The 22,534-nt window shown below is 47.9% G+C and overlaps 1 protein-coding gene and 1 long non-coding RNA gene across 2 annotated transcripts in view; one reads left to right on the top strand and one right to left on the bottom strand.

Moving 5' to 3' along the window:
* LOC140731585 (uncharacterized) overlaps positions 1–22,534 on the top strand; it is a 50,830-nt gene that overhangs the window by 19,508 nt on the left and 8,788 nt on the right. The window lies entirely within an intron of this gene.
* On the bottom strand, positions 5,233–20,654 carry LOC140731582 (pinopsin-like). Its single transcript, XM_073053117.1, has 5 exons — positions 20,277–20,654; positions 18,206–18,388; positions 15,768–15,913; positions 14,558–14,797; positions 5,233–6,321 (listed from the first exon to the last, which is right to left on the bottom strand). The coding sequence occupies exons 1-5, from the start codon at positions 20,620–20,622 to the stop codon at positions 6,175–6,177; spliced, it is 1,062 nt and encodes a 353-aa protein (XP_072909218.1). The 5' UTR covers positions 20,623–20,654; the 3' UTR covers positions 5,233–6,174.

Genomic DNA, 22,534 nt, shown 5'->3' with positions numbered 1-22,534 from the left:
TTGAAGAAAAGGCTGAGAGGTTATTTGATTGAAATAGTTAATAAGACATGGGTTCGTGGTAGTGCAAGGCTGTTCTTGTGGTGTAAGGCTGAGAGGTGTATAGCCAAGGCGTGAAAAGTAAAAAGGCTGTGAGGAAGTACTTGTTGACTCAGCATGACTTTGCTCTCTGCAATGCACTGAAGACATGGTGGCAGATAACACTGTGGCCTTCAAGAGGGAATTAGATAAAGAATTGGCAGAGGAAATTTTGCGGGGCCACGAAGCAGTGGCTGGTGGGTGGAACCAGAATTCCCCTGGGTTGAGATTGTGATCGCTGCAGAAACAGTAACTCTCCTTGCATTTGTTATTGTTGTTCATCATCATCGCAGAAGATATGATCATTTGTGGTTATTAAAGACCCATAGAGCATGACACAGTACAGTGCATTCAGCCCATACTGTTGTGCCGATCTTTTAATGTATTCCAAGGTCAATTTAACACTTCCTTCCTACATAGCCTCCATCTTTCTATCATCCAACCGCCTGTCCGCAGCAGAAGGGATGGGAGAAGTGTGCACTTTAGTATTCCTTTGTTGCCAACTATAAAATAAAAACCCGGGTACTGTGAGATTTTGGCACAGATGACAGCATCCAAGCAATGTGTAGAAAAAAAGGAAACTGCTTTGGAGAGAGGAAGAATGTACAATATTGCAGTGAGTTTAGTACTATTACTCAGTTATTAATTAAGAAGTGCCTGGGAATTGGAAATAACTCCTGGATATAATCTTGACCAAAGTACAAATCCCACTGGGTGCACAATACTGAAGTTTACAAAAAGAGGAAAATAGTTGCAACAGAAGAAGCCGCAGCCTGATAATTTGACTAACAAAGCAAAAGGGTATCAACATATTGATGCAATTACAAAGAAGTCACGCCAATGGCTATGTTTCATGAGGAGTTTGAGGAAATTTGGCATGTCACTAAACACTCGAGAAAATTTCTACAGATGTACCATGTGGCACATTCTGACTGACTGCATCAGCATCTGGTGTGGAGGGGCCACTGCACAGGGTCGGGAAAACCTGCAGAGAGTGGTAAACTCAGCCAGCTCCATCTTGAGCAGCAGCCTCCCCAGGACTTCAAACCAACATCAAGGTCACTCACAACCCAGGGCATGCCCTCTTCTCATTGCTGCCATCAGGGAGGAGGTACAGGAGCCTGAAGACCCCTCTCCTCATTGCTACCATCAGGGAGGAGGTACAGGAGCCTGAAGACCCCTCTCCTCATTGCTACCATCAGGGAGGGGGTACAGGAGCCTGAAGACCCCTCTCCTCATTGCTACCATCAGGGAGGGGGTACAGGAGCCTGAAGACCCCTCTCCTCATTGCTACCATCAGGGAGGGGGTACAGGAGCCTGAAGACCCCTCTCCTCATTGCTACCATCAGGGAGGGGGTACAGGAGCCTGAAGACCCCTCTTCTCATTGCTGCCATCAGGGAGGAGGTACAGGAGCCTGAAGACCCCTCTCCTCATTGCTACCATCAGGGAGGGGGTACAGGAGCCTGAAGACCCCTCTCCTCATTGCTACCATCAGGGAGGGGGTACAGGAGCCTGAAGACCCCGCTCCTCATTGCTACCATCAGGGAGGGGGTACAGGAGCCTGAAGACCCCTCTCCTCATTGCTACCATCAGGGAGGGGGTACAGGAGCCTGAAGACCCCTCTCCTCATTGCTACCATCAGGGAGGGGGTACAGGAGCCTGAAGACCCCGCTCCTCATTGCTACCATCAGGGAGGGGGTACAGGAGCCTGAAGACCCCTCTCCTCATTGCTACCATCAGGGAGGGGGTACAGGAGCCTGAAGACCCCGCTCCTCATTGCTACCATCAGGGAGGGGGTACAGGAGCCTGAAGACCCCTCTCCTCATTGCTACCATCAGGGAGGGGGTACAGGAGCCTGAAGACCCCTCTCCTCATTGCTACCATCAGGGAGGGGGTACAGGAGCCTGAAGACCCCTCTCCTCATTGCTACCATCAGGGAGGGGGTACAGGAGCCTGAAGACACACGCTCAATGCTTTAGGAACAGCTTCTTCATCTCCATCATCAGATTTTCTGAACGGTCCATGAACTGTGTGTGTGAGTGTGTGTGTGTGTGTGTGTGTGTGTGTGTGTGTGTGTGTGTGTGTGTGTGTGTGTGTGTGTGTGTGTGTGTGAGTGTGTGTATGTGTGTGTGTGAGTGTGAGTGTGTGTGTGAAAGTGTGAGTATGTGTGTGTGAGTGTCTGTGTGTGTGTGTGTGAGTGTGTGTATACTCCCAGACAGCAGAGATATGGGAATAGAGTGAACCATGATCTGACAGGGGAAACCTGGGGGGTGTGGGGGATAATCAGACTGCGGGTAAGAGGGGTGCATTTATTGCTCAAGAGTTACAGAGGTCTGAGTGAGGTGGGCTGGCTGTGGTTTGTGTTAATTGCCTGATGCTACACAGAATTAATAGCCTTGAATGAAGCTGGGCAACTCCGCTGCTCTGTGCCAGCCTCCTTCCCTTCTCGCTCTTACTCTTTGGCACTGTGTCACTCTCTTGTGTAAAATGTATGTCAGTTGTTCTTGTGGATTCTCTGAGATACTGAGTTGCATGCTGAGGGTGGAGGTATTCAGAACAGAGACAGCCCATTTTGCCTCATGCTGACTATCAGCACTCATTTACACCAAGCCTAGACCATAAGAAATAGGAGCAGAATTGTAGTATGCAACCCCATTCCATCATGACTGATCCATCTCCTTCTCAATCCCATTCTCCTACCTTCTCTCTGTAACCTTTGATACCCTGACTAATCGAGAACCTATCAACCTCTGCTTTTAATATATCTAATGACTTGGCCTCCACAGCCGTTAGTGGCAATGAATTCCACAGATTCACCAGCCTCTGGCTAAACAAATTCCTCCTCAGCTCTGTTCCAAATAGACGTCCCTCTGGTCCTGTACTCCCCCACAATCGGAAATAGCCTCTCCGCGTCCACTTTGCCTTATGCTATTTCCATTTTATTCTGCCCGCAATCCCATCAACCCCCACCTCCTCCCCCCAGATTCTACCACTTATCTACATATTAGGGGCAATTTACTATAGCCACTTAACCCACCGACCCATACACAAAATCAGAACACGGAAATGACCTTTAAACCCACCATTTATTCTGACAAGATGCCGACCTGAACTAGTCCCATTTTCCGGTATTTGTCCCTTACTTCTCAAAGTCTTTCCCATCCACGTACCTTTTACACATTGTAATTGTACCTGCCTCTAGCACCTTCCCTGGCAGCTTGTTCCACCACCATTTCTGTGGAATGCTGGCCCCCACGACAGCATAGTGGTTGGCACACTTTAGAGCAGCCGAGGGTTCGACTCCTGCCACTGTCTGAGGAGTTTGTATGTTCTCCCTGTCACCATGTAGTGCTCCAGTTTCCTCCCACGTCCCAAAGGCATATGGGTTAAAGTTATTGAGTTGTGGCCATGCTATTCTGGTGCCCGACATTTGCAGATTGCTCCCTGGCCGATTTGATTTGACACGTATCACCAATTTCACTGTAATTTTTGGTGTTTTAGTGTCAATGCAACAATAAAGCTTATCTTCTCTTTAATTTTTAAATCAGGTGGCAGGGTGGAGATACGTCTCTACCAATGGCAGTGTAAGGCACTCCTTCCCGCCGCTAGTCTGCAGGTCACCCTTGGGCAAGGTGTAGCACCTGCTTAGCCCCCGGTCAGGGTCACGTGAAGCCATGGGAGCAGGTGGTGGCTATCACAAATCCTGGTTATGCGACCGCTGGCACCAGGCTGACGATCTCTGAAGAGTATTGATAATGGCTGGGGCCACCCGTCTTGTAAAGGCACTGCCCAGAAGAAGGCAATGGCAAACCACTTCTGTGGAAAAATTTGCCAAAAACAGTCATGGTCATGGAAAGATCATGATTGCCCACATCATGTGACACAGCACATAACGATGATAATGATGAATGTTTAAATATCTCCCCTCACACTAAATCTACACCTTGTAGTTTTAGACTCCACCACCCCAGGGAAAAACATTCACTTATTGTCACCAGTGACTTCATAAATCTCTATAACTGAGGAGATTATGCTAATTGATCTCTACCATTCAGCAAGTTTGGCAACCCCTGCTCTTTTAAGAATGTGCAAACTCCACATAGACAGCGCCAGAAGTGAGGATTGAACCCAGTTCACTGGAGATGTACTCGTGGTGCCTCTGTGCCATGCATGGTCAGTATGTTGATCGGTGCCAGGCACGGTCAGTATGTTGATCGGTGCCAGGCACGGTCAGTATGAGGATCGGTGCCAGGCACGGTCAGTATGAGGATCGGTGCCAGGCACGGTCAGTATGTTGATCGGTGCCAGGCACGGTCAGTATGTGGATCGGTGCCAGGCACGGTCAGTATGAGGATCGGTGCCAGGCACGGTCAGTATGTTGATTGGTGCCAGGCACGGTCAGTATGTTGATTGGTGCCAGGCACGGTCAGTATGTGGATCGGTGCCAGGCACGGTCAGTATGTGGATCGGTGCCAGGCACGGTCAGTATGAGGATCGGTGCCAGGCACGGTCAGTATGTTGATTGGTGCTAGGCATGGTCAGTATGTGGATCGGTGCCAGGCACGGTCAGTATGTTGATTGGTGCCAGGCACGGTCAGTATGAGGATCGGTGCCAGGCACGGTCAGTATGTTGATTGGTGCCAGGCATGGTCAGTATGTGGATTGGTGCCAGGCACGGTCAGTATGAGGATCGGTGCCAGGCACGGTCAGTATGTTGATTGGTGCCAGGCACGGTCAGTATGTTGATCGGTGCCAGGCACGGTCAGTATGTGGATCGGTGCCAGGCACGGTCAGTATGAGGATCGGTGCCAGGCACGGTCAGTATGTTGATTGGTGCCAGGCACGGTCAGTATGAGGATCGGTGCCAGGCACGGTCAGTATGTGGATCGGTGCCAGGCACGGTCAGTATGAGGATCGGTGCCAGGCACGGTCAGTATGTTGATTGGTGCCAGGCATGGTCAGTATGTGGATCGGTGCCAGGCACGGTCAGTATGAGGATCGGTGCCAGGCACGGTCAGTATGTTGATTGGTGCCAGGCATGGTCAGTATGTGGATCGGTGCCAGGCATGGTCAGTATGTGGACCTTCTGCCAGAGTGTTTCATGCAGGAGAATTAAGAAGGGACACAAGTAAAACACAGACTCATTACTTGTACAGTTTATTGAATCAGTCACTCACACAAACACTGGACATCAGGTTTCCTCACTGACTCAGTGACAGCACTGAGCAATCTGTTCAGAAAGATCTCAGAGGACAGTCCTCAGAACAGGTGTGGAGTTTCCTGACGTGATAAACAAGTCTCAACACTGGCCAGATGTGTTGGTGGAATTATGGAACGTGTAGACAGAGGCTGTGCTGCTCACTCATCATGTAGGTGCCTCTTTCTCTCTCATAACCACCCCCCCTCCCTTTCTCAGAGTCACAGAAACAGGCCCTTTGGCCCACCAACTCTGTACTGACCATCAATCACCCAAATGCATTAATCCCATTCTCTCTTCTCCCCACATGCCAATCATCTCCAATCCAATGCTCCCAGATTCCACACATTATGGACAATTTAGAGTGAACATTTAACCATTGTTGGAATGTAGGAGGAGACTGGAGTGCCCAAGGGAAACCCACAGGGAGAACGTGCAAACTCCACACAGACAGTATTCGAGGTCAGGATCGAACCCGGGACTCTGGTGCAGTTTGGGGGGCTGCTCTAACTAACTCATCACTGTGCCACTCACCTGTCCAACCCCATATACTTCTGCTCCCCTTTCATCCCTCTTCCCTATACCCTTTAAAATTCAGCCCACTCGCCAGCTCCTCCCGCAGAACCCCCGTAAGGAGTTTGTACTTTTTCCCCATGACCGCGTGGGTTTCCTCTGAGTGCTCTGATTTCCACCCACGTCCCAAAGATGTATGGGTTAGTAAGTTGTAGGCAACAACACTTGTGGGCTGCCCCCAGCACATCCTCAGACTGTGTTGGTCATTGATGCAAATGATGCATTTCCCTGTACATTTCAATGTACATGTGACAAATAAAACTAATCTTTAATCGTTAAGGGGGTTGCTGATGGGGAGGGATCCTGGCAGCAGCGTTGTTTTTGCGTTTCATGTTGGGGAGACTCTGTTGCCACCCACCTCGGAGAGGGTGACGGTCTCGGTGCGACTCCCCGCGGTGGAGCTGGAGGTCTTGTCTTCATTGCCCGCAAACGGGTTGCGGCCACAGCACAGGGTGGTGAGCAGGCAGTCCCGGAACTGCAGAGGGCAGAGAGAGGAGAAACGGTCAGACCATCGGGAAGAGAGAGAGGAAGAAAGTTGGTGTGAGTCTGTGTACGTGTGTGTGAGTCTGTGTATGTGTGTGTGTGAGAGAGAGAGTGAACGGGAGGAAGTGAGTGTGTGTGTGTCTATGTGAGAGAGAGTAGAGAAAGTGGGTGCATGTGTAAGAGTGTGGGTAAGAAAAAAGAGAAAGTGTGTGTAAGAGAAAGAAAGTGTGTCAATGAGAGAGAGTAAGTGTGTGGGTGTGAGAGAGATAGAAAGGAGAGATTGTGAGAAAAAGAGAGAGAGATGATTGGGAGGGGAGAGAGAGGGGAGAAGTCATTTGTAGATATCTAAATAAACTACAAAAACAAGAGTCTTAGAGAGATACAGCTCGGCAAAAAGTTCTTCAGATACTGTCTATGCTGGCCATCAACCTCCCGTTATTAATCCTATTTTCAACAATTCCCATTCCTCTACAGATGCTGCTCAACTTGTTCGGTTCCGCCAGGACATTGTTGTTGCTCCAGATTCTGGCAACTGCAGACTCGCGTATCTTCAATTTTTATTCCCCCCTCAGCTTCTCCCACTCACCCAAACCCCTGGGTGCAATTTACAGCTGCCAATCAAACCGCCAGCACACACATATATCGCTGGTCCTCGATTCCTCAAAGAGGAGAAGGAGAGACTGGGATCCCACTCTGATTCACAGGTGCTGTATGTGTGGTGTGTTCCCCCTGTGGCCATCAAACACCCAGTGAGCAGAGAGAGGGAAAAACAGTAAAAGTATGCAAAGAGCTTCAGAAATTAAGTTTACAAAAGACATGAAACCAGACCAGGGCAGGCTACAGCCTCAGTTCAGAGCAGAGCTGAGTGAACATGTGGGACAGCAGCAAGCAGAACCAGACTTCGCCCACCTCCGGTCCCAACATCCTGTCATTTTCAATCTAGCCTGGCTCTTAAATCATTCAAACGTCAGTCGTTCTTTGCTCTCAAACAAGTTTGGAGCTTGAACCCTGCCACTACCATTCAGCCCAGCGTTTAAATCAAAGAGACATCAGGACTTACCTTGCTCTCGGGCACACTGCGACTCTGCTTCGACCCTAACTCCGCACCCACTTGCCTCAACCATGCCCTCCCAGGAACTCCATCTCTGCCGCCACTCATCTCTGCTCTCCTCGACCAACTCCTCAAACAGAGATGAGGAACAATTTCTTTAGCCAGAGAGTGGTGAATCTGGGGAATTCATTACCACAGACAGCTGTGGAGACCACGTCAATGGATGTACCGGTACTTAATGCTGATTAGCCAGGATTTCAAAGGTATCAGGGAGAAGGCAGGAGAATGAGTTTGAGAGGGATAGTAAATCAGCCATGATGGAATGGCAAAGCAGACTTAATGGGCCAAGTGGCCTAATTCTGCTCCTATGTCTTATTGTAATCAGCTCTTTGGACCTGGTGCAGGGAGCCAGGGAGTATTGGGCTCCGAGGTTTTTACAGCACCTGAATTAGTTCATTGCTGTTTAACGAGAGTTGTTAAAATGTTTAGAAGTCCTTGTGATTTTCTTGAATGACCTGCTCTTTGTAATGCAGTCTCCCAATGTTTCTGATTAAACTTGTTAAGTTTATTTTGATAGACTTAGGGATTCCATGTTATTAGAGCAGATGCCTGATTAGCACTAATCGCAGGGTCCCAGTTTTGAGAATATAACATCTTGCGGTGTCACTCAGCCAAGCAACTGATGTTCTGTTGGAATTCCAATGTGTAAACTCCGGTCGCTGTCTCTGCAACAGAATCCCTTTCCTCCGCACTTGGGTTCCAATGTTGCCAGCGCACGGCATGACAGTGATAGACTGAGATGGGTGTTTGATGGTTGGCCTGGACTAGAGGGGCTGACAGGCCTGTTCCCCATAACGTATGACACATAATCAACACAGCAAAATAAACAATGGTGGGAGTAGGTTCAGAATCCCCTCCTCTGTGAGCCTCTGGCCAGAGTGAAGAGCTGTTTCTGCCCTGAACTGAGTTCAGGTTTCACTCAGGAGAAATAAACATAAAAATGTCCCCAGTGTTCCTGGTGCAGTACCTAGGAAGTGCTGCACAGTCAGGGATGCACTCCTGCAGGCGGTGTACGTCAAGTAAACACAAACATATTCACAGCGTCTGTGTTGGCGCATGGCCTAGTAGATAAGGCATCGGTCTAGTGCCTCACCTGAGGCAGCGTGCTGTGTCCTTGAGCAAGGGCACTTAACCACACATTGCTCTGCGACGTCACCGGTGCCAAGCTGCATGGGTCCTAGTGCCCTTCCCTTGGACAACATCGGTGGCATGGAGAGGGGAAGGCTTGCAGCTTGGGCAATTGCCGGTCTCCCATACAACCCTGCCCAGGCCTGCGCCCTGGAGACCTTCTAAGGCGCAAATCCATGGTCTCACGAGACTAACGGATGCCTATATACCCACAGTGTCTGGGCAGCCTCCAATCTAATAGCATGGACATTGTTTTCGCTAATGTCTGGTTTCTCATTTCTTCCCCCCCGCTTCTCTCTTTGTTCATTCCCCATCTGGTTCCCCTCTCACCCCTTCTCACCTTCCCATCACCTCTGTAGGGTACTCCACCTCCTTCCCACGGTCCACTACCCTCTCCTATCAGATTCCTCCTTCTTCAGCCCTTTACCTTTTCCACCTATCACCTCCCAGTTTCTTAACTTCACTCTCCTTCCCCCACCCAAGCACCTTCTGCCTCACTTGGTCTTACCTATCTTGTACTCCTTGCCCTCTCCCACCTTCTTATTCTGGTTTCTTCCTCATGTTAGGGCGTAATTTGGGGTTAGGACCTAACATGAACAATGACTTCAGCAACCAACCTCCAGGTCTGAATATGGACTGTAAAGTAAATTTAAAATGCAGCTTGAAACCAGGAAACAGGCACTTTACTTATATTGTCTGCATATGCATGAATGCAGTTGACACCACATTGCATGAATACGACAGTAGTTAACACTTATTTTGGGTACGTTGGTGGGAAGATCCAGGCATTTGAAAACTACATGTAACTCAAAAGAAGCATTATGATGGTATTGTAACCATAGAATTTGTCCTGTTACCTATGTAAACATATGCTGTAAAGTTGAGTCGGAGTGTCTCTGTCTCTCTCTCGTGGCTCCAAAAGGCTGTGAACTTATTTGCCCTGATCAAATGAAGAGACTACTTTATATCTATCATGTTACAACACTTCGGGGGCTCATCTGGGATGCCTTTGTGACCCAATATGTGGCCAACAATCTCAGCATTTTTAAAATCAGCACTCACACTTGGATCTGTTTGGGTTAGTGACTAAGTTATTGAGAGGTATCAGGAACACGGCAGAGAGCTGAATTGGTAGATAAAAAAGCAGTGCAATGTGTGTTTATGTAAGAGACTAAACTTCTGTGTTAATTTGCTGAGATGAGGCTACCAGTTGTGAAGGGTGATTACTGACTGTTTGGGACAGTAGTGAAGTGTGCGAATACTCCTTTGGGGAATTGTACAGTAACAGATGCGTTTGCGAGCATGTTTGTGTGTTTAACAATAAGTCTGTAACCTTGGTGTAACAGTTTCAAAAGGAATACAACGGGCATTATGAGTTCAGAAGCACGTACAATAAGTGGCAGATTTTAAGTACAGGTTTTAAGTATGTACAGTTTTAACTTTTACCCATCAGTTATATATGCGTAATCTGGGAATTAGAGCAGAGATTTTTGAGGATGAGGTTATACCCAGATATTCTTCAGAGTGGCACCTATTGAGGTTAGGCAACGTCAGGTTGAGAACCCTTACAACCCAGCCCAGGCCTTGACCTTGATTATGACCATCCATAACGTGTTTACACCCGGGGAGAAACAGAGCGTTTTGTCAAAGCTGCCCTCACTTCAAGTCACATGTGGGAATTCGGAGTTCTGGCGCAAGCTTGAGGAAATGGTTGAAATTTACCAAAGATATACACGTGCTGGTAAAAGCAAAGTGCCCAAGGGATGTGTGGGACAGTATGGCCCAGAGAGTGCAGGGTGGTACGTGAGCAACTACCGGGAATGCCAGCAATGAAGAGGAAAGTAGAAGTGAGGTGGTGACTAGGGGAGGTGAGAGTAACTGGGGAACGATAATGTCAGTGATTCAGAGGGCTGATGAGCTAGCCCTGGATTATGCAGGACATAAATATTGAGCGTATGAGGAGTATTCAGGGTTGGATAATCCAGAGAGGGACGACCCAGTCTTCCTGAGAATACTGAAGGAAGGCCTGAGCTCAGCCCAGCAGGAAGTTTTAGATTTGGGGATGGGGGGGGGGGGGGGGGGGTAGGGGATCATCCTGCTCCACAATAGTATCAGGAGCCAGTGAGATAGTCCGGGGGGCAGGGGGAAGTGAGAAGTTATAAAGTAGCTCTGTGATATCACAGAGGACTTGTTTTGTGTGGCAGCAACCAGAGCAGCGAGCTAGGAACTGCCAGAAGAGATGTGGGAGGGAGAAGGAGACAATTTGTTACAATGGTGGTTTCTCAGGCCATGGTCAGAGAATCAGTCACCGAAGCAGACAGAATTGGCAGCAGTGTCCTCTCTTCCTGATTTGATTGCTGACCAGATTATAGAGCTGGTGAGGTCAGACAAATGACTGACGGCAGCCTGTATTGTCAGTGGTGGTCATCCATGCATGTACACAAAACGTTTATTAAGCGAAATGTTAGTGGACACAGAGTCGTCAGTATCGATAACTGATCTACCCAAGCCCACTGCTGGAGAGTCGATTTACATTACCAGTCCCGTAAGCCGGAGAGAAGTCGACCCCAGGTACTTTAGATGTAGATTCCTGTGTCTGTCCAAATAACGAGGGTACTATCCTAGGAACAGACATTCTAAGGGAGGTGAGGGGCCATTATTGATTCCAGAAAGGGAAAAATAATATGGACAAGTCAGGGGCAGCGAACAAGCGTTCACAACCTAGCCAGCATAGCTGCAGCTGCTCTGATCATCAGAGACTGAAGCCAGGATGGTGTCTACAGGCGGGCTGGACACAACCAAGGTTGTGGTCGAGTGAAGATAAACTCAGTTAGGACAGAGGGGATCTGCGTAAACCCCATAAGCAGTGCCCGATAAAAGCTGATGCCCTGGCAGTGGTTCAGGCTGCAGTGAAGGACCGAGAATCCAAGGGGATACAGAGAGGGACTGTGTCAATTACTAACTCGCCAACTCTATATGTTCAGCGAGGAAGCCCAGTGGATCATATCTATAACAATAGACTACATTGTCATTAATAAGTCCACATCAAGATTGCATCCCACTGTGGCGAGCCCTGTTACAATCCTGAATGGCCTGTCTTCAGAACATAACATTTCCTCAGTCCTGGATATCGCTAATGGGTTTTGGGGGCTCCCCTTAGCACCCGAGTCCCAGGACCGAGTTGCCTTCACCATGGGGGGGCAGCAGAATACGCGGACCAGACTCCCCCAGGGATACCACAATAGCCCGGCCATTCTTTTCGTAAAGATGTGGTGCAGACTCTGGAAAAGCTCAATCCAACACCCAGCCGGACAAACAGCTCGCAATATATAGATGATCTACCTATTTCTTCGCAAGCTGAGGTTTAGGGGCGATAGCCAATGTTTTAGAGATAATGTGAAACGATCGGTCCACACAAGGCCCAGACAGGAAAGCCAACCATGCAGCACCTAGTCTGCATGATTTCCCAAGGGGGGGAAGGACATGTCATCCTGCAGTCAACTCTACACGCCGCTCAGTAAATGTAAGGGCAGTGAGGAGAATAATGGGCCTCATCAATTACTGCTGTAATTTCACAGCAGAGTCCTCTGCCTTAATGAAGGAAGTAAGATGGGGTGGTGGGTTCAGATGAGGAAAAGGCAGGGTTTGCATCCAGATCGAAAGGACCACAGGTGGTGCTCTGGGTGAATGGCGCCTCTACAGTCCTGGCAAGGCAGCCAGTGGTAACACTGGTTAAACTCTACAACTCACCTTCTTGTTGCCCCCACAGACAGAGCGAGGGGTCAAGTGTCATTACAGAGAATCTGAGAGATGAACGCCAGCCAGCTGCATCACACCTGATGAAAGCAGAAGACACGGAGAGAGAGAGAGAGAGAGAGGGCGCGACAACAAGCTGAAGTATAATGGGGACGGTATTGAAGGCTGGTTGCTGAAGGAAGGTGATTAGTTCTACGGCGTAAAATAGGTTGGGCACTGGGGAAAATAGATGGAGACAGCAGGTTCCACAGCTTCAATGGCATGGCAGGCTGAGAAAGGGAAGAAATTGCAAAGGCAGTCACTCCCGACCTCACTGGGGAATGAATATGAATGAGCTGGGCCAGCAATCGGCTGGACTTTACGGTGCCACCGGGGAGAGGTCCTTGCAGTCATTCAGATAGAGTCTCTCCTGTACACCGATAAGAGGGCCTGTAAGCCTGATACACTTAGCTTGCCGGTGACCCCGGGAAGAGAGTAACCACTGAGTTTCAGCTGCTGTCAGAGATGGAAGGAGTGAAGATAAAGGATAAAATCTGCAACCAACCAGCAGGGAAGGAGGCAACAAGCACACGAATGACAAAGCTGTATTTTAAGGAGCGTTGGTCAAATTTCTGGAACAATCTCTCTGTCAGTAGCCATTACGGATGATAGCGTAAATGTAGATGCACATAAAGTAGTTGGGGGAGAGGTTCCAAAGCAGAGCATTTTTGATGCCCCATTTGAGAAGATTCTCTTTAAGGTTGGCCTTTCCCGGAACAAATTTATTTTCTCCGTGAGGGACAAGAGAAGGGACTGTTAGAGTATGTTTTGGGGTTTAGTACATATACCCAACATTGACTTCTGCAGCCAACCATCAGATCTGAATATAGACTGTAGATTGAGTTTAAAAAGCAGCTTGGAACCAGGAAACAGGCACTTAACTGATGTACGTCTGCATATACATGAATGCAATCGACACCCATTGTATGAACAGGACAGTAATTAACATTTACTTTGGGTGAGTTGGTGGGAAGATCCAGGCATTTGAAACTACACTTAACTCGAAAGAAAGATTATGAGGGTATTTTAACTATAGAAATTGTCCTGTTAACTTTGTTTTTTTAACATATAAAAATGAGGAGTAACGTTGGGTCAGAGAGTCTTTGTCTCTGTCTGTCTGTCTGTCTGTCTGTCTGGTGACTGTTAGTTTATTTGTGAGAGTGTGTATCAAATAAAAAGACTACTTTATATCCACCACTGTGTCTCCCCTGAGACTTGGTTCACCCCCTCCTTTCTAGTCCTGATGAAGGTTCATACCTCATGACATTGACTGTTTACTCCCCTCCATAAATACTGCCTGACTTGCAGAGATCCTTCAACATTTTGTGTGTGTTCCTCTCACAGTATTGCCTGCAGAACAGGAGGTTCACCCTGGTGGTGTGGGTGAATGGTTAGCCCTCCACATGGGATCCTACCCTGTCAACTGCTGTACTCTTAATCCCATTACACTTCAAAAGAGCCTCATTGACTACAAAACTCTTGACCATCCTCGGGTACAGAAGGAAAGCAGTCCTACAATCTTAAGTGCTCTTAAATCAGCCAAGCAGAGGCGCCATCCTCCAGCTGGCCACCAGGTGGCAGTGACAGGCAGACCCAGAGGAATTCTGATCATCTGCAATCCGACCATTTGGAAATTCTGATGATTCGGTCCCTACATTAACTGAAATATATGACATCTTAATTAATTAATTAAATTCACTAGGACTGTGGCGGGTGCAAAGGATGTTGGGCAAGGCGAGGGTGGAGTGATGTGGGAGGGGTGTGGGACAGGTGGCAGAGAAGGAGTGCCAAGGCAGGAGATGGTGCAGGTGCAGATACACCCGGCCCTGGGACACCAGGCAAGGTCATTTGATCCCAAACAATTGGTTTATTGATCATTACAGAATGTCCCTCTGGTGCTTCCTGCTCCCTCCCCTCTCCCTTCCCCTTTACCCAACCACGATTCTCCTCTCCCTGCCCCCTTCCCACTCTCAGTCCACAACAAAGACCCAGATCAGAATCAGGTTTATCATCACTCACGTATGTCATGAAATTTGTTTTTTTTTTGTGGCAGCAGTACAATGTAATACATATAATTACTGTAGTACTATGCAAAAGTCTTAGGCACCCCAGCTATACTGTATGTGCCTAAGATTTTTGCCCAGTACTGAACATCTAGGTGCTTCTTCAGAGAAGGTGGGGGAATTGGTTGTACCTGCTTGTTCATGAAGACGTAGATGATGGGGTTGTAGATGGTGGCTGTCTTTGAGAAATAGGAAGGCATGGAGGCCAGAGTGGGCTGGATCACGATATCCTTGTTAACAGCGACCACCATGGCAAAGCAGGTGTAAGGGAGCCAGCAGATCAGGAAGGCCATCACCATGGCAATCACCATGTGGGTCACCTCTCGCTCAGCACGCTGTGTCGTCTGGCTCTCCTTCTGCTGCTGGGCGACCTGCGAAGGAGAGGCACAGCTCACTCACACTCTGTGGAACCTCATCACAACCCCAGCAACACTGTCCTGTCAAACTCTCCCCAGATAGATACAAAGTGAAGCTCCCTCCACACCGTCCCATCACACGTTCCCCGGGGTCAAACACAGAGAGAAACTCCTTCCACACCGTCCCGTCACACACTCCCGGGGTCAGACACAGAGTGAAACTCCCTCCACATCGTCCCATCACACACTCCCGGGGTCAGACACAGAGTGAATCTCCCTCCACACCGTCCCATCACACACTCCCGGGGTCAGACACAGAGAGAAACTCCCTCCACACCGTCCCATCACACACTCCCAGAGTCAGACACAGAGTGAAACTCCCTCCACACCGTCCCATCACACACTCCCGGGGTCAGACACAGAGAGAAACTCACTCCACACCGTCTCATCACACACTCCCAGAGTCAGACACAGAGTGAAACTCCCTCCACACCGTCCCATCACACACTCCCGGGGTCAGACACAGAGAGAAACTCCCTCCACATCGTCCCATCACACACTCCCGGGTTCAGACACAGAGCACTTTACTCTAGAAGCTGTGCAGGTGTGTGGCTGTGGAGTAACTGAAACGCTCCCACGCACAAAGCCTTTGTTGCCGCACAGCTGAATTTTCTTTTATATAAAGTTTTATTAAAGTGCCTTGCAGTTTTCAGGCCATGTAAAAATTCCTTGCTCAGAGCAATGGTTGGACTGCACTGCTGTAAAAATATTAGAGGGAACGTTGATACCGAGTGAATCTCCCTCCACCCTGTCTTATCACACATTGTCAGGTCTGAGACAGCACTTGAGCTGACTCCAGTCAGTGTGGTGGAGATTGGGGATGAGAGGAGATGGAGGGAGACTACAGTTTTCCATCTCCCTTGTGGTGGGAGAGAGGATTGGAAGAGAAGTTTATCTCTGGAGCAGAAGAATTCACCAAACTCACGGCTCGGAGGACCACCAGCAGGCTGGTGTAGGAGAAGATGATCAGGCTCAAGGGCATCATGAAGCAGGTGATGAACAGGGCAACCACGTAGCTGCTGTTGTTGGTCCCGCCCGTGTACCAGTTCGGTCCGCAAGATGTCCGCAGTCCTGGTGCCCAGAAAGGAAAACCATCTTAGTTAACTGATGCTGTTGTTTCAGGGTGGATAAAATAATTAAGATTATCTTTGTTTGCCAGATGTACGTTGAAGCATACAGTAAAATGTGTTGTTTGATTCAACAACCAACACAGTTTGAGCACGTGCTGGGGTTAGTCCACATGTCTCCATGCTTCTGTCACCAACATAGCATGCCCACAACGTACTAACCCCAACCCTCACCATATGCCTTCCTGGAATGTGGGAGGAAACCAGAGCACCCGGAGAAACCCACGCAGCCAAGGGCAGAACGCACAAACTCCTTACAGACAGCGGCCGTAATCGACCCCCATCTCCGATCACAGGCACTGTAAATCATACATTAACCACGCTCAACTCACACTAGGGACACAGTGTGTGTGCACCCCATCACCACACACACACACACACACACACACACACACACACACACACACACACACACACACACACACACACACACACACACACACACACACACACACACACACACACACACACACACACACACACACACACACACACACACACACTGTGAATAACCAGGGACTGGGGAGGTGGGAGAGAAAAAATACAGTGGACTCTAGTTAATTGGGACACATCAGGACCAGTACACTTTGGCCCAATTAAGTGGCTGCCCTAATTTGCTGAAGTTTCATGGAAGTAGTTAAGAAGTATAAAAAAAACTGAGTAACAATTTATGTATTTAAATTAAATACAGAACAAATTAGAACACTGCCAATATCTCTACAGTACCTTAAAACTTTGTGTTAGTTCCTAATAGTTATCGTCAGAGGAGTTCATCCAGTGTATGCTGCCGTGTTCTTTTGATTGACTGTAAATGAACACAATCAGCACAGACACCTAGTGTAGATAATGGACTGCCTTCATACAATGCCTTTGACATTCACATCCTCCAGATCTTCATTTTCATTGTAACATTCAAGACGATAGTCAATAGCTTCAAATTCTTCATTATTCCTGAGCAACACACACAACATGCTGGAGGAACTCAGCAGGCCAGGCAGCATCTGTGGTCCTGATGAAGGGGCTCGGCCTGAAACGTCGACTGTTTACTCTTTTCCATAGATGCTGCCCGGCCTGCTGAGTTCCTCCAGCATTTTGTATGTGCAGCTTTCGATTTGCAGCATCTGCAGATTTTCCCATCTTCGTAATTCCTAACTTGTTGAAGTAATGAAATCATTTCACTTGCACTCCCAGATGTTTCTGGCATCTGCTTGAAACTGCAGTGAGCAAAACAGCTCCAACTTGTTACTGCTTATCCCTTGCCAACTCTCAAGTCACAAAATTCACTGCTTTTTGAACACAAAAACACACAACTGATGCTATTTTAAAATTGTTTGCTCAAAGCACAGTGTTATGTCTAACACCCACGCAAGTGCACACAACTGACGCTGGCTAGAAACCGTTCGGCAACAGTCTCCTGCCACAATTAAGTGGCGTAGTGTCCCAAATAAACTGCTGCCCCGATTACCAATGGCCCAATTAACTGAAAATCCACTGTATATTCAATTGTTTGCATGCAGGAAGGTCCATATGATTTAAATGTCTAGGATCCCCTGCTCAGTGATGCCCCAGCTGGTGGGTGGCAGAGGCATTGACAGAAAAGGTCACCCTCTGGGGATTGTCAAGGTCAAGTGGAAATTTGGAATCACAGGAGAACTGGTGGGAGAGCGTGGAGAGAGGTGAACCAAGATGGCGCGGGAAAGTGGCGACTCTGTGTGTGCAGCTTCGAAGGGAATCATCAGATATTTCCATTTAGGATGACTACAGCTTTGGACTCATTTTGCACTACCCAATTAATTCAAATATTTATGCATTTTTCTTATTGTAGTTTATAGAGTATTTTATGTATCGCAGTGTACTGCTGCGGCAAAACACCAAATTTCGTGATTAATGTCAGTGATATTAAACCTGGTTCTGATTTTGATTCAGAATGTTGGGAGTGGCTAATTTGGAGACTTTTACTAAAGTGAATGGGTATGACTGTTATGGGATTTCAGAGGCAACACGGCTATTAAACTTATCTTGGAACTCTGCACCAGGAGGCCTGCAGGAACTTGACAGTCGGCTAGATTCGACTTCGACAGGTGCTTGTAGACCTGTGGATCCTGAGGGAATTGAGAGACATTGGAATCCTGCACTGGAGGCAGTGTCGGCACACAGACAGAGTGGGAAAGCAGCTCCAGTGAGAAGCAGGGGGTGTTGGAGGTGGGGATCCAAGCTCTCACACACATACACTTACCCTCAGGAACATAACTGCACCATCCAAACAGAGGCGGGGCAGTCCAGACCAGTGACCAGAGCCAGGTGAAGAGGCAGCCCCAGACCGCGTGCCGCTGCTGGAAGCGGAAGTCACCCATGGGTTTGCAGATGACGATGTACCTTTCGAAGGCCAGGATGGCCAGCGACCACAGTCCCACAATACCTGCCCAGAAAGGACACAGCAGAGATCTCAGCTTCACTTACTCCCAGAGCCAGTTTTTTCCAGGAGGGAAACAATCTCAGCCTGGAATTTATTTTATAAAGGCCCAGCGAGCCACAACATCCAGCAACCCCCCAATTTAACCCTTGGCTAATCACAGGACAATTTACAATGACCCGATAACCGGTGCATCCTGGCACTGTGGAAGGAAACATGGGAAGAACGTACAAATTTTCTTACAGAGGACACCAGCGTTGAACTCTGAACTCCAGTGCTTGGAGCTGTAACAGCATCTTGCCCTGACTCTGTCTTCTTGTCCTGTTCTGTATCTCACAGCTCCTGTCAGGCAGGAGGTGCAGAAAGCTGAGGTCTCACACCATCAGGTTCAGGAACATCTTCTTCCCTTCAACCCATCAGGTTCTTGAATGAACCCACACAACACTAACTCTCCCTTAGCAGCAGAACCCCACCTCTTGCACTGTAATCTAATTGCTTTTTGTACTAATGTCTTTTTTGTCTCTTTACTGTCTTGTGTAAGTAATGTTCTGTGTGCCGTATGAACACAATGGAAACTACCACAAGTAAGATTTTCATTGTACCTCTATCTCACCGGTACATTTGTACATGACAATAAACTTCCTCACTACACCTCCACCCATCTGGCACTGTCCTCTCTCTGACCCACCAACCTGGGATTTGGACAAGATAAGGCCATTCATAAACATGAGAAAGTCTGCAGATGCCGGAAATCCAGAGCAACACACACAAGATGCTGGAGGAACTCAGCAGGTCGGGCAGCATCTATGATAATGACATTTAGGGCCAAGATCCTTCTTCAGGACTGGAAAGGAAGGGGGTAGACAGCAGATGATGAAGATGAGGCCATTGCTGGTGCTACCAGTAACTCCTACAACACAGGGCCAGGGGCTTTTCTGTTTCTCCCACAGGACCTGGGCACTAGCTGCAAATCAGCCATTCTGAACTGCCCCAGAGATGGTGGGGGAGAGCTGCTGCCCGGAACTGCTGGTGAAGGAAATCAAGGTTGAAGGTACAAGGTACATTAATTACCAAAATATCTATGCAGTACACAACCCTGAGATTCCTCTTCCCCTCTGTGCCATTGAGGAGGATGTGAACACGGTGGCAATCAAGGACCAGCAATAGGTTTCTAAGTGGGATGGTGATTGAACACCTTGGCACGAACATGCACGTCACCATTCAGCCCATCACACTCTGCTGGCTCATAGAGCAAGATCTCTGATTAGTCTCACCTTTACCTCTTTAATGAACATGAGCCAAGGGATATGGAATCGAGTACTCGAGTCACCAAGGCTTAGAAGGCTACAGGGTCAATGAGGCTGGTATCACCGTACAGTGTGCACTGGACATGGTGGGTTAAAAATTAGATAGATTAGTTTTATTTCTCATGCGTACATTGAAACATACAGTGAAATGCATTGTTTGTGACAAATCAAATCACTGAGGATGTGCCGGGAAGTTTGAAAGTGTCACCACAGAACTCACTAACTCTGACCGGTATGTCTTTGGAACGTGGGAGGAAACTGGAGCACCTGCAGGAAACTCACACAGTTGCAGGGGAAACGTACAAACTCCTTACAGACGGGGGTGGAAATTGAACCTGTGCTGTAACAGTGTCACACAAACCACTACGCTACTGTGCCACCTGTGAGCCTGTTTCTCTGCTGCATGACTCTAATAACAATCAGTCATGAAGTGCCAATGACAGAACAGGCATGAGAGGCCGAATGGCCTCTTCCTAGTCCCAATACTCAGTACAGGATCAATCCTTAAGGATAGGGGTTCCCTAGGTCATGCTTCATGGGAGGGGAAGTTCCCTGTGGATCCCCAGGGATGTCCCAGGAACACCCACCTGTCAGGGACACCATGAAGCCTTCGAACCGACACACCGTCTCCCCCAGGGTGAAGTAGCCGTTCAGGTTGTTGGAGAAGCTGACGGTGCTGCCAAAGAAAGTGACCATCAGGTTGGCCACGGCCAGGTTCACCAGGATATAGTTGAGGGGTGAGCGAAGCCTCTTGTACTTAATGGACACCAGGATGACCATGCCGTTCACGAAGGAGGCCAGGGAGACCACCAAACCCATCAGAGAGGCCACAGCCATGTAGGTGCTCTTCGGAGCAAGGTACGGCCACTGAGGGCCATCGAAAGCGCCAATGGTCCCATTGTAGGAAACTGCAGGAGTCAGGGACAATTCCATCAGTGGTGGTTCTCCTGACTCCGAGAAGTTTAATGGGCCATGGTCCATGTGAGAGCTCAGAGCGACTGTTAAACCCAGTTATAAAGGTGAAGCAGCTTAGCACCATATTAGATGGGTTCACTCCCCAGAGACTATAATCTTTCCTACCATCGATTTAGGGTAATTGCTGCTTTGCTGGGATTAGTTTCTAAAGTGCTTTCATTAATTACAATTCTCTGAAGTGGTGATTGGTTTCCTTGTGACTCCCTGGGGGCAGGGAGTTGGTTTGATTTTGATGACAATTTATTTAGTTGTGGAGCCAAGGAACATTACAGCACATAAACAGGCCCTTTGGCCCATCTAGTCAATGCTGAACTGTTTCTCTGCCTCGTCCTATCAATGTGCACCTGGACTAAAGCTCTCCATATCCCTCCAAACTTCTCTTAAATGTTGAAATTGAACCTGCATCACCACTTTCACTGGCAGCTCGTTCCACACTCTCACCACTGAGTGAAGGAGCTCCCCCTTACATACTTCACCTTTCACCCTTTAACCTATGACCTGTGGTTTTTATCTCTCCCATCCTCAAGCCATGATGCTCTCCACTGAAAGACAGCACCACTAACAGGGCAGGGGTTGCTCAGGGTTGGTACAGGACCTGGGAGAGCTGGTGTTCGAAGGGAACAGTGAGCCAAAGCTCAGAGGCTAGAAGATCTGACAGATTTGCCTCTCAACAGTTTGTCCAATAACACTGGACAACAATTTTTTTTTTCAGAAGCGCTGCTTCCTCAGGATTTTTTTGTTATGACAGACCACTTGAAGCTGAACATAAACATGATTTCAGACTACTTGTATCATGTAGGAATGTGGAGAAAAAAGAAATGAACTTTTCTCGAATATAATGCATTTAATTTCATAATGGTGTTGACTCTTTGCAATAGTTCAACTAAACTAAAAATGTTTTGTTGATGATTTTCATTTGTAGTCAGTGTCTGAGGCTTCTCGCTGAAGTGTTCAACAATAATCAGCCAACATTAATGGATTCCAGCTGCCCTGATACTGTTCCTCCATGACTGCAATGTCCTGGTGAAACCTTTCCCATGCTCGTCACTGACAGTGCCAGGGTTTACAGGGAAGTCTAAATGCAGAAAATGTCAGGAGCCTAGGCTTTCTTTTGGTAGCCAATGTTACAACCACAGTAGAGCTTACAGACTTTCTTAAAAAGAGGAGTCATGCTTTGTCTTTGAGATTTAATCGTATACTCACAAGTATAACAGAAAGTATTGTGGCTATGGCAACATTGGTAAGACATTTTGTTATCACAAGTACTTCTGGAAATACAATTACTTTATTGTAATGAATACACACAATATGCTATGCACATAGAGCATGCATATCAATGTGATCACAAACCAATGTACATGTAAACACAATGCATAGAACTGTGTGTGTGCCTGTGTGAGAGAGAGAGTGTGTGTGTGTGTGTGTGTGTGTGTGTGTGTGTGAGTGTTTGTGTGTGTGTGTGTGTGTGTGTGTGTGTGTGTGTGTGTGTGTGGTGTGTGTGTGGTGTGTGTGTGTGTGTGTGTGTGTGTGTGTGTGTGTGACAGAGATGCTTTTATAGCCTTTCTAAAACCTGTCCTGCTATCCACCCTGCCTCAGCATGCCCAGGCCTGTCTGGACAAGATAGAAAGATAGAAAACTTTTCAGCTTATATTGTGGGCAACATTTTAATTGACTTGAATTACGAATTGAAATAATACATATAGGCGATTACAAAAAAAAAGAAGCGTGATAGGGAAATTTAATAGTGATTTTCATGATCAGCGGCCCAAAATCCATAAGATACATCCAAAGTATTCAGAAACAAAATCCTTGTTGTCCGGTGTAACAATCTGGTTGTTACAGTTCATGGGATGCTGCCTGGATTAGAGAG

The sequence above is a fragment of the Hemitrygon akajei genome, chromosome 8, assembly GCF_048418815.1.
Source record: "Hemitrygon akajei chromosome 8, sHemAka1.3, whole genome shotgun sequence".
Lineage (NCBI taxonomy): Eukaryota > Metazoa > Chordata > Chondrichthyes > Myliobatiformes > Dasyatidae > Hemitrygon > Hemitrygon akajei.
Note: the sequence above shows the minus strand (reverse complement) of the source record. Positions and strands in the feature narration are given on the sequence as shown.

Bases quoted from the DNA above. Each gene is read 5' to 3' on its own strand.
- LOC140731582 (XM_073053117.1), bottom strand. From the start codon at position 20,622: ATGGAATTGTCCCTGACTCCTGCAGTTTCCTACAATGGGACCATTGGC. The intron at 14,798-15,767 runs GTGAGTTTGGTG...TCTCCTTCGCAG, and splicing joins TGCTGGTGGTCCTCCGAGCC to GTCGCCCAGCAGCAGAAGGA. The intron at 6,322-14,557 runs GTACAACCAATT...TGCCCTCTGCAG, and splicing joins ACGTCTTCATGAACAAGCAG to TTCCGGGACTGCCTGCTCAC.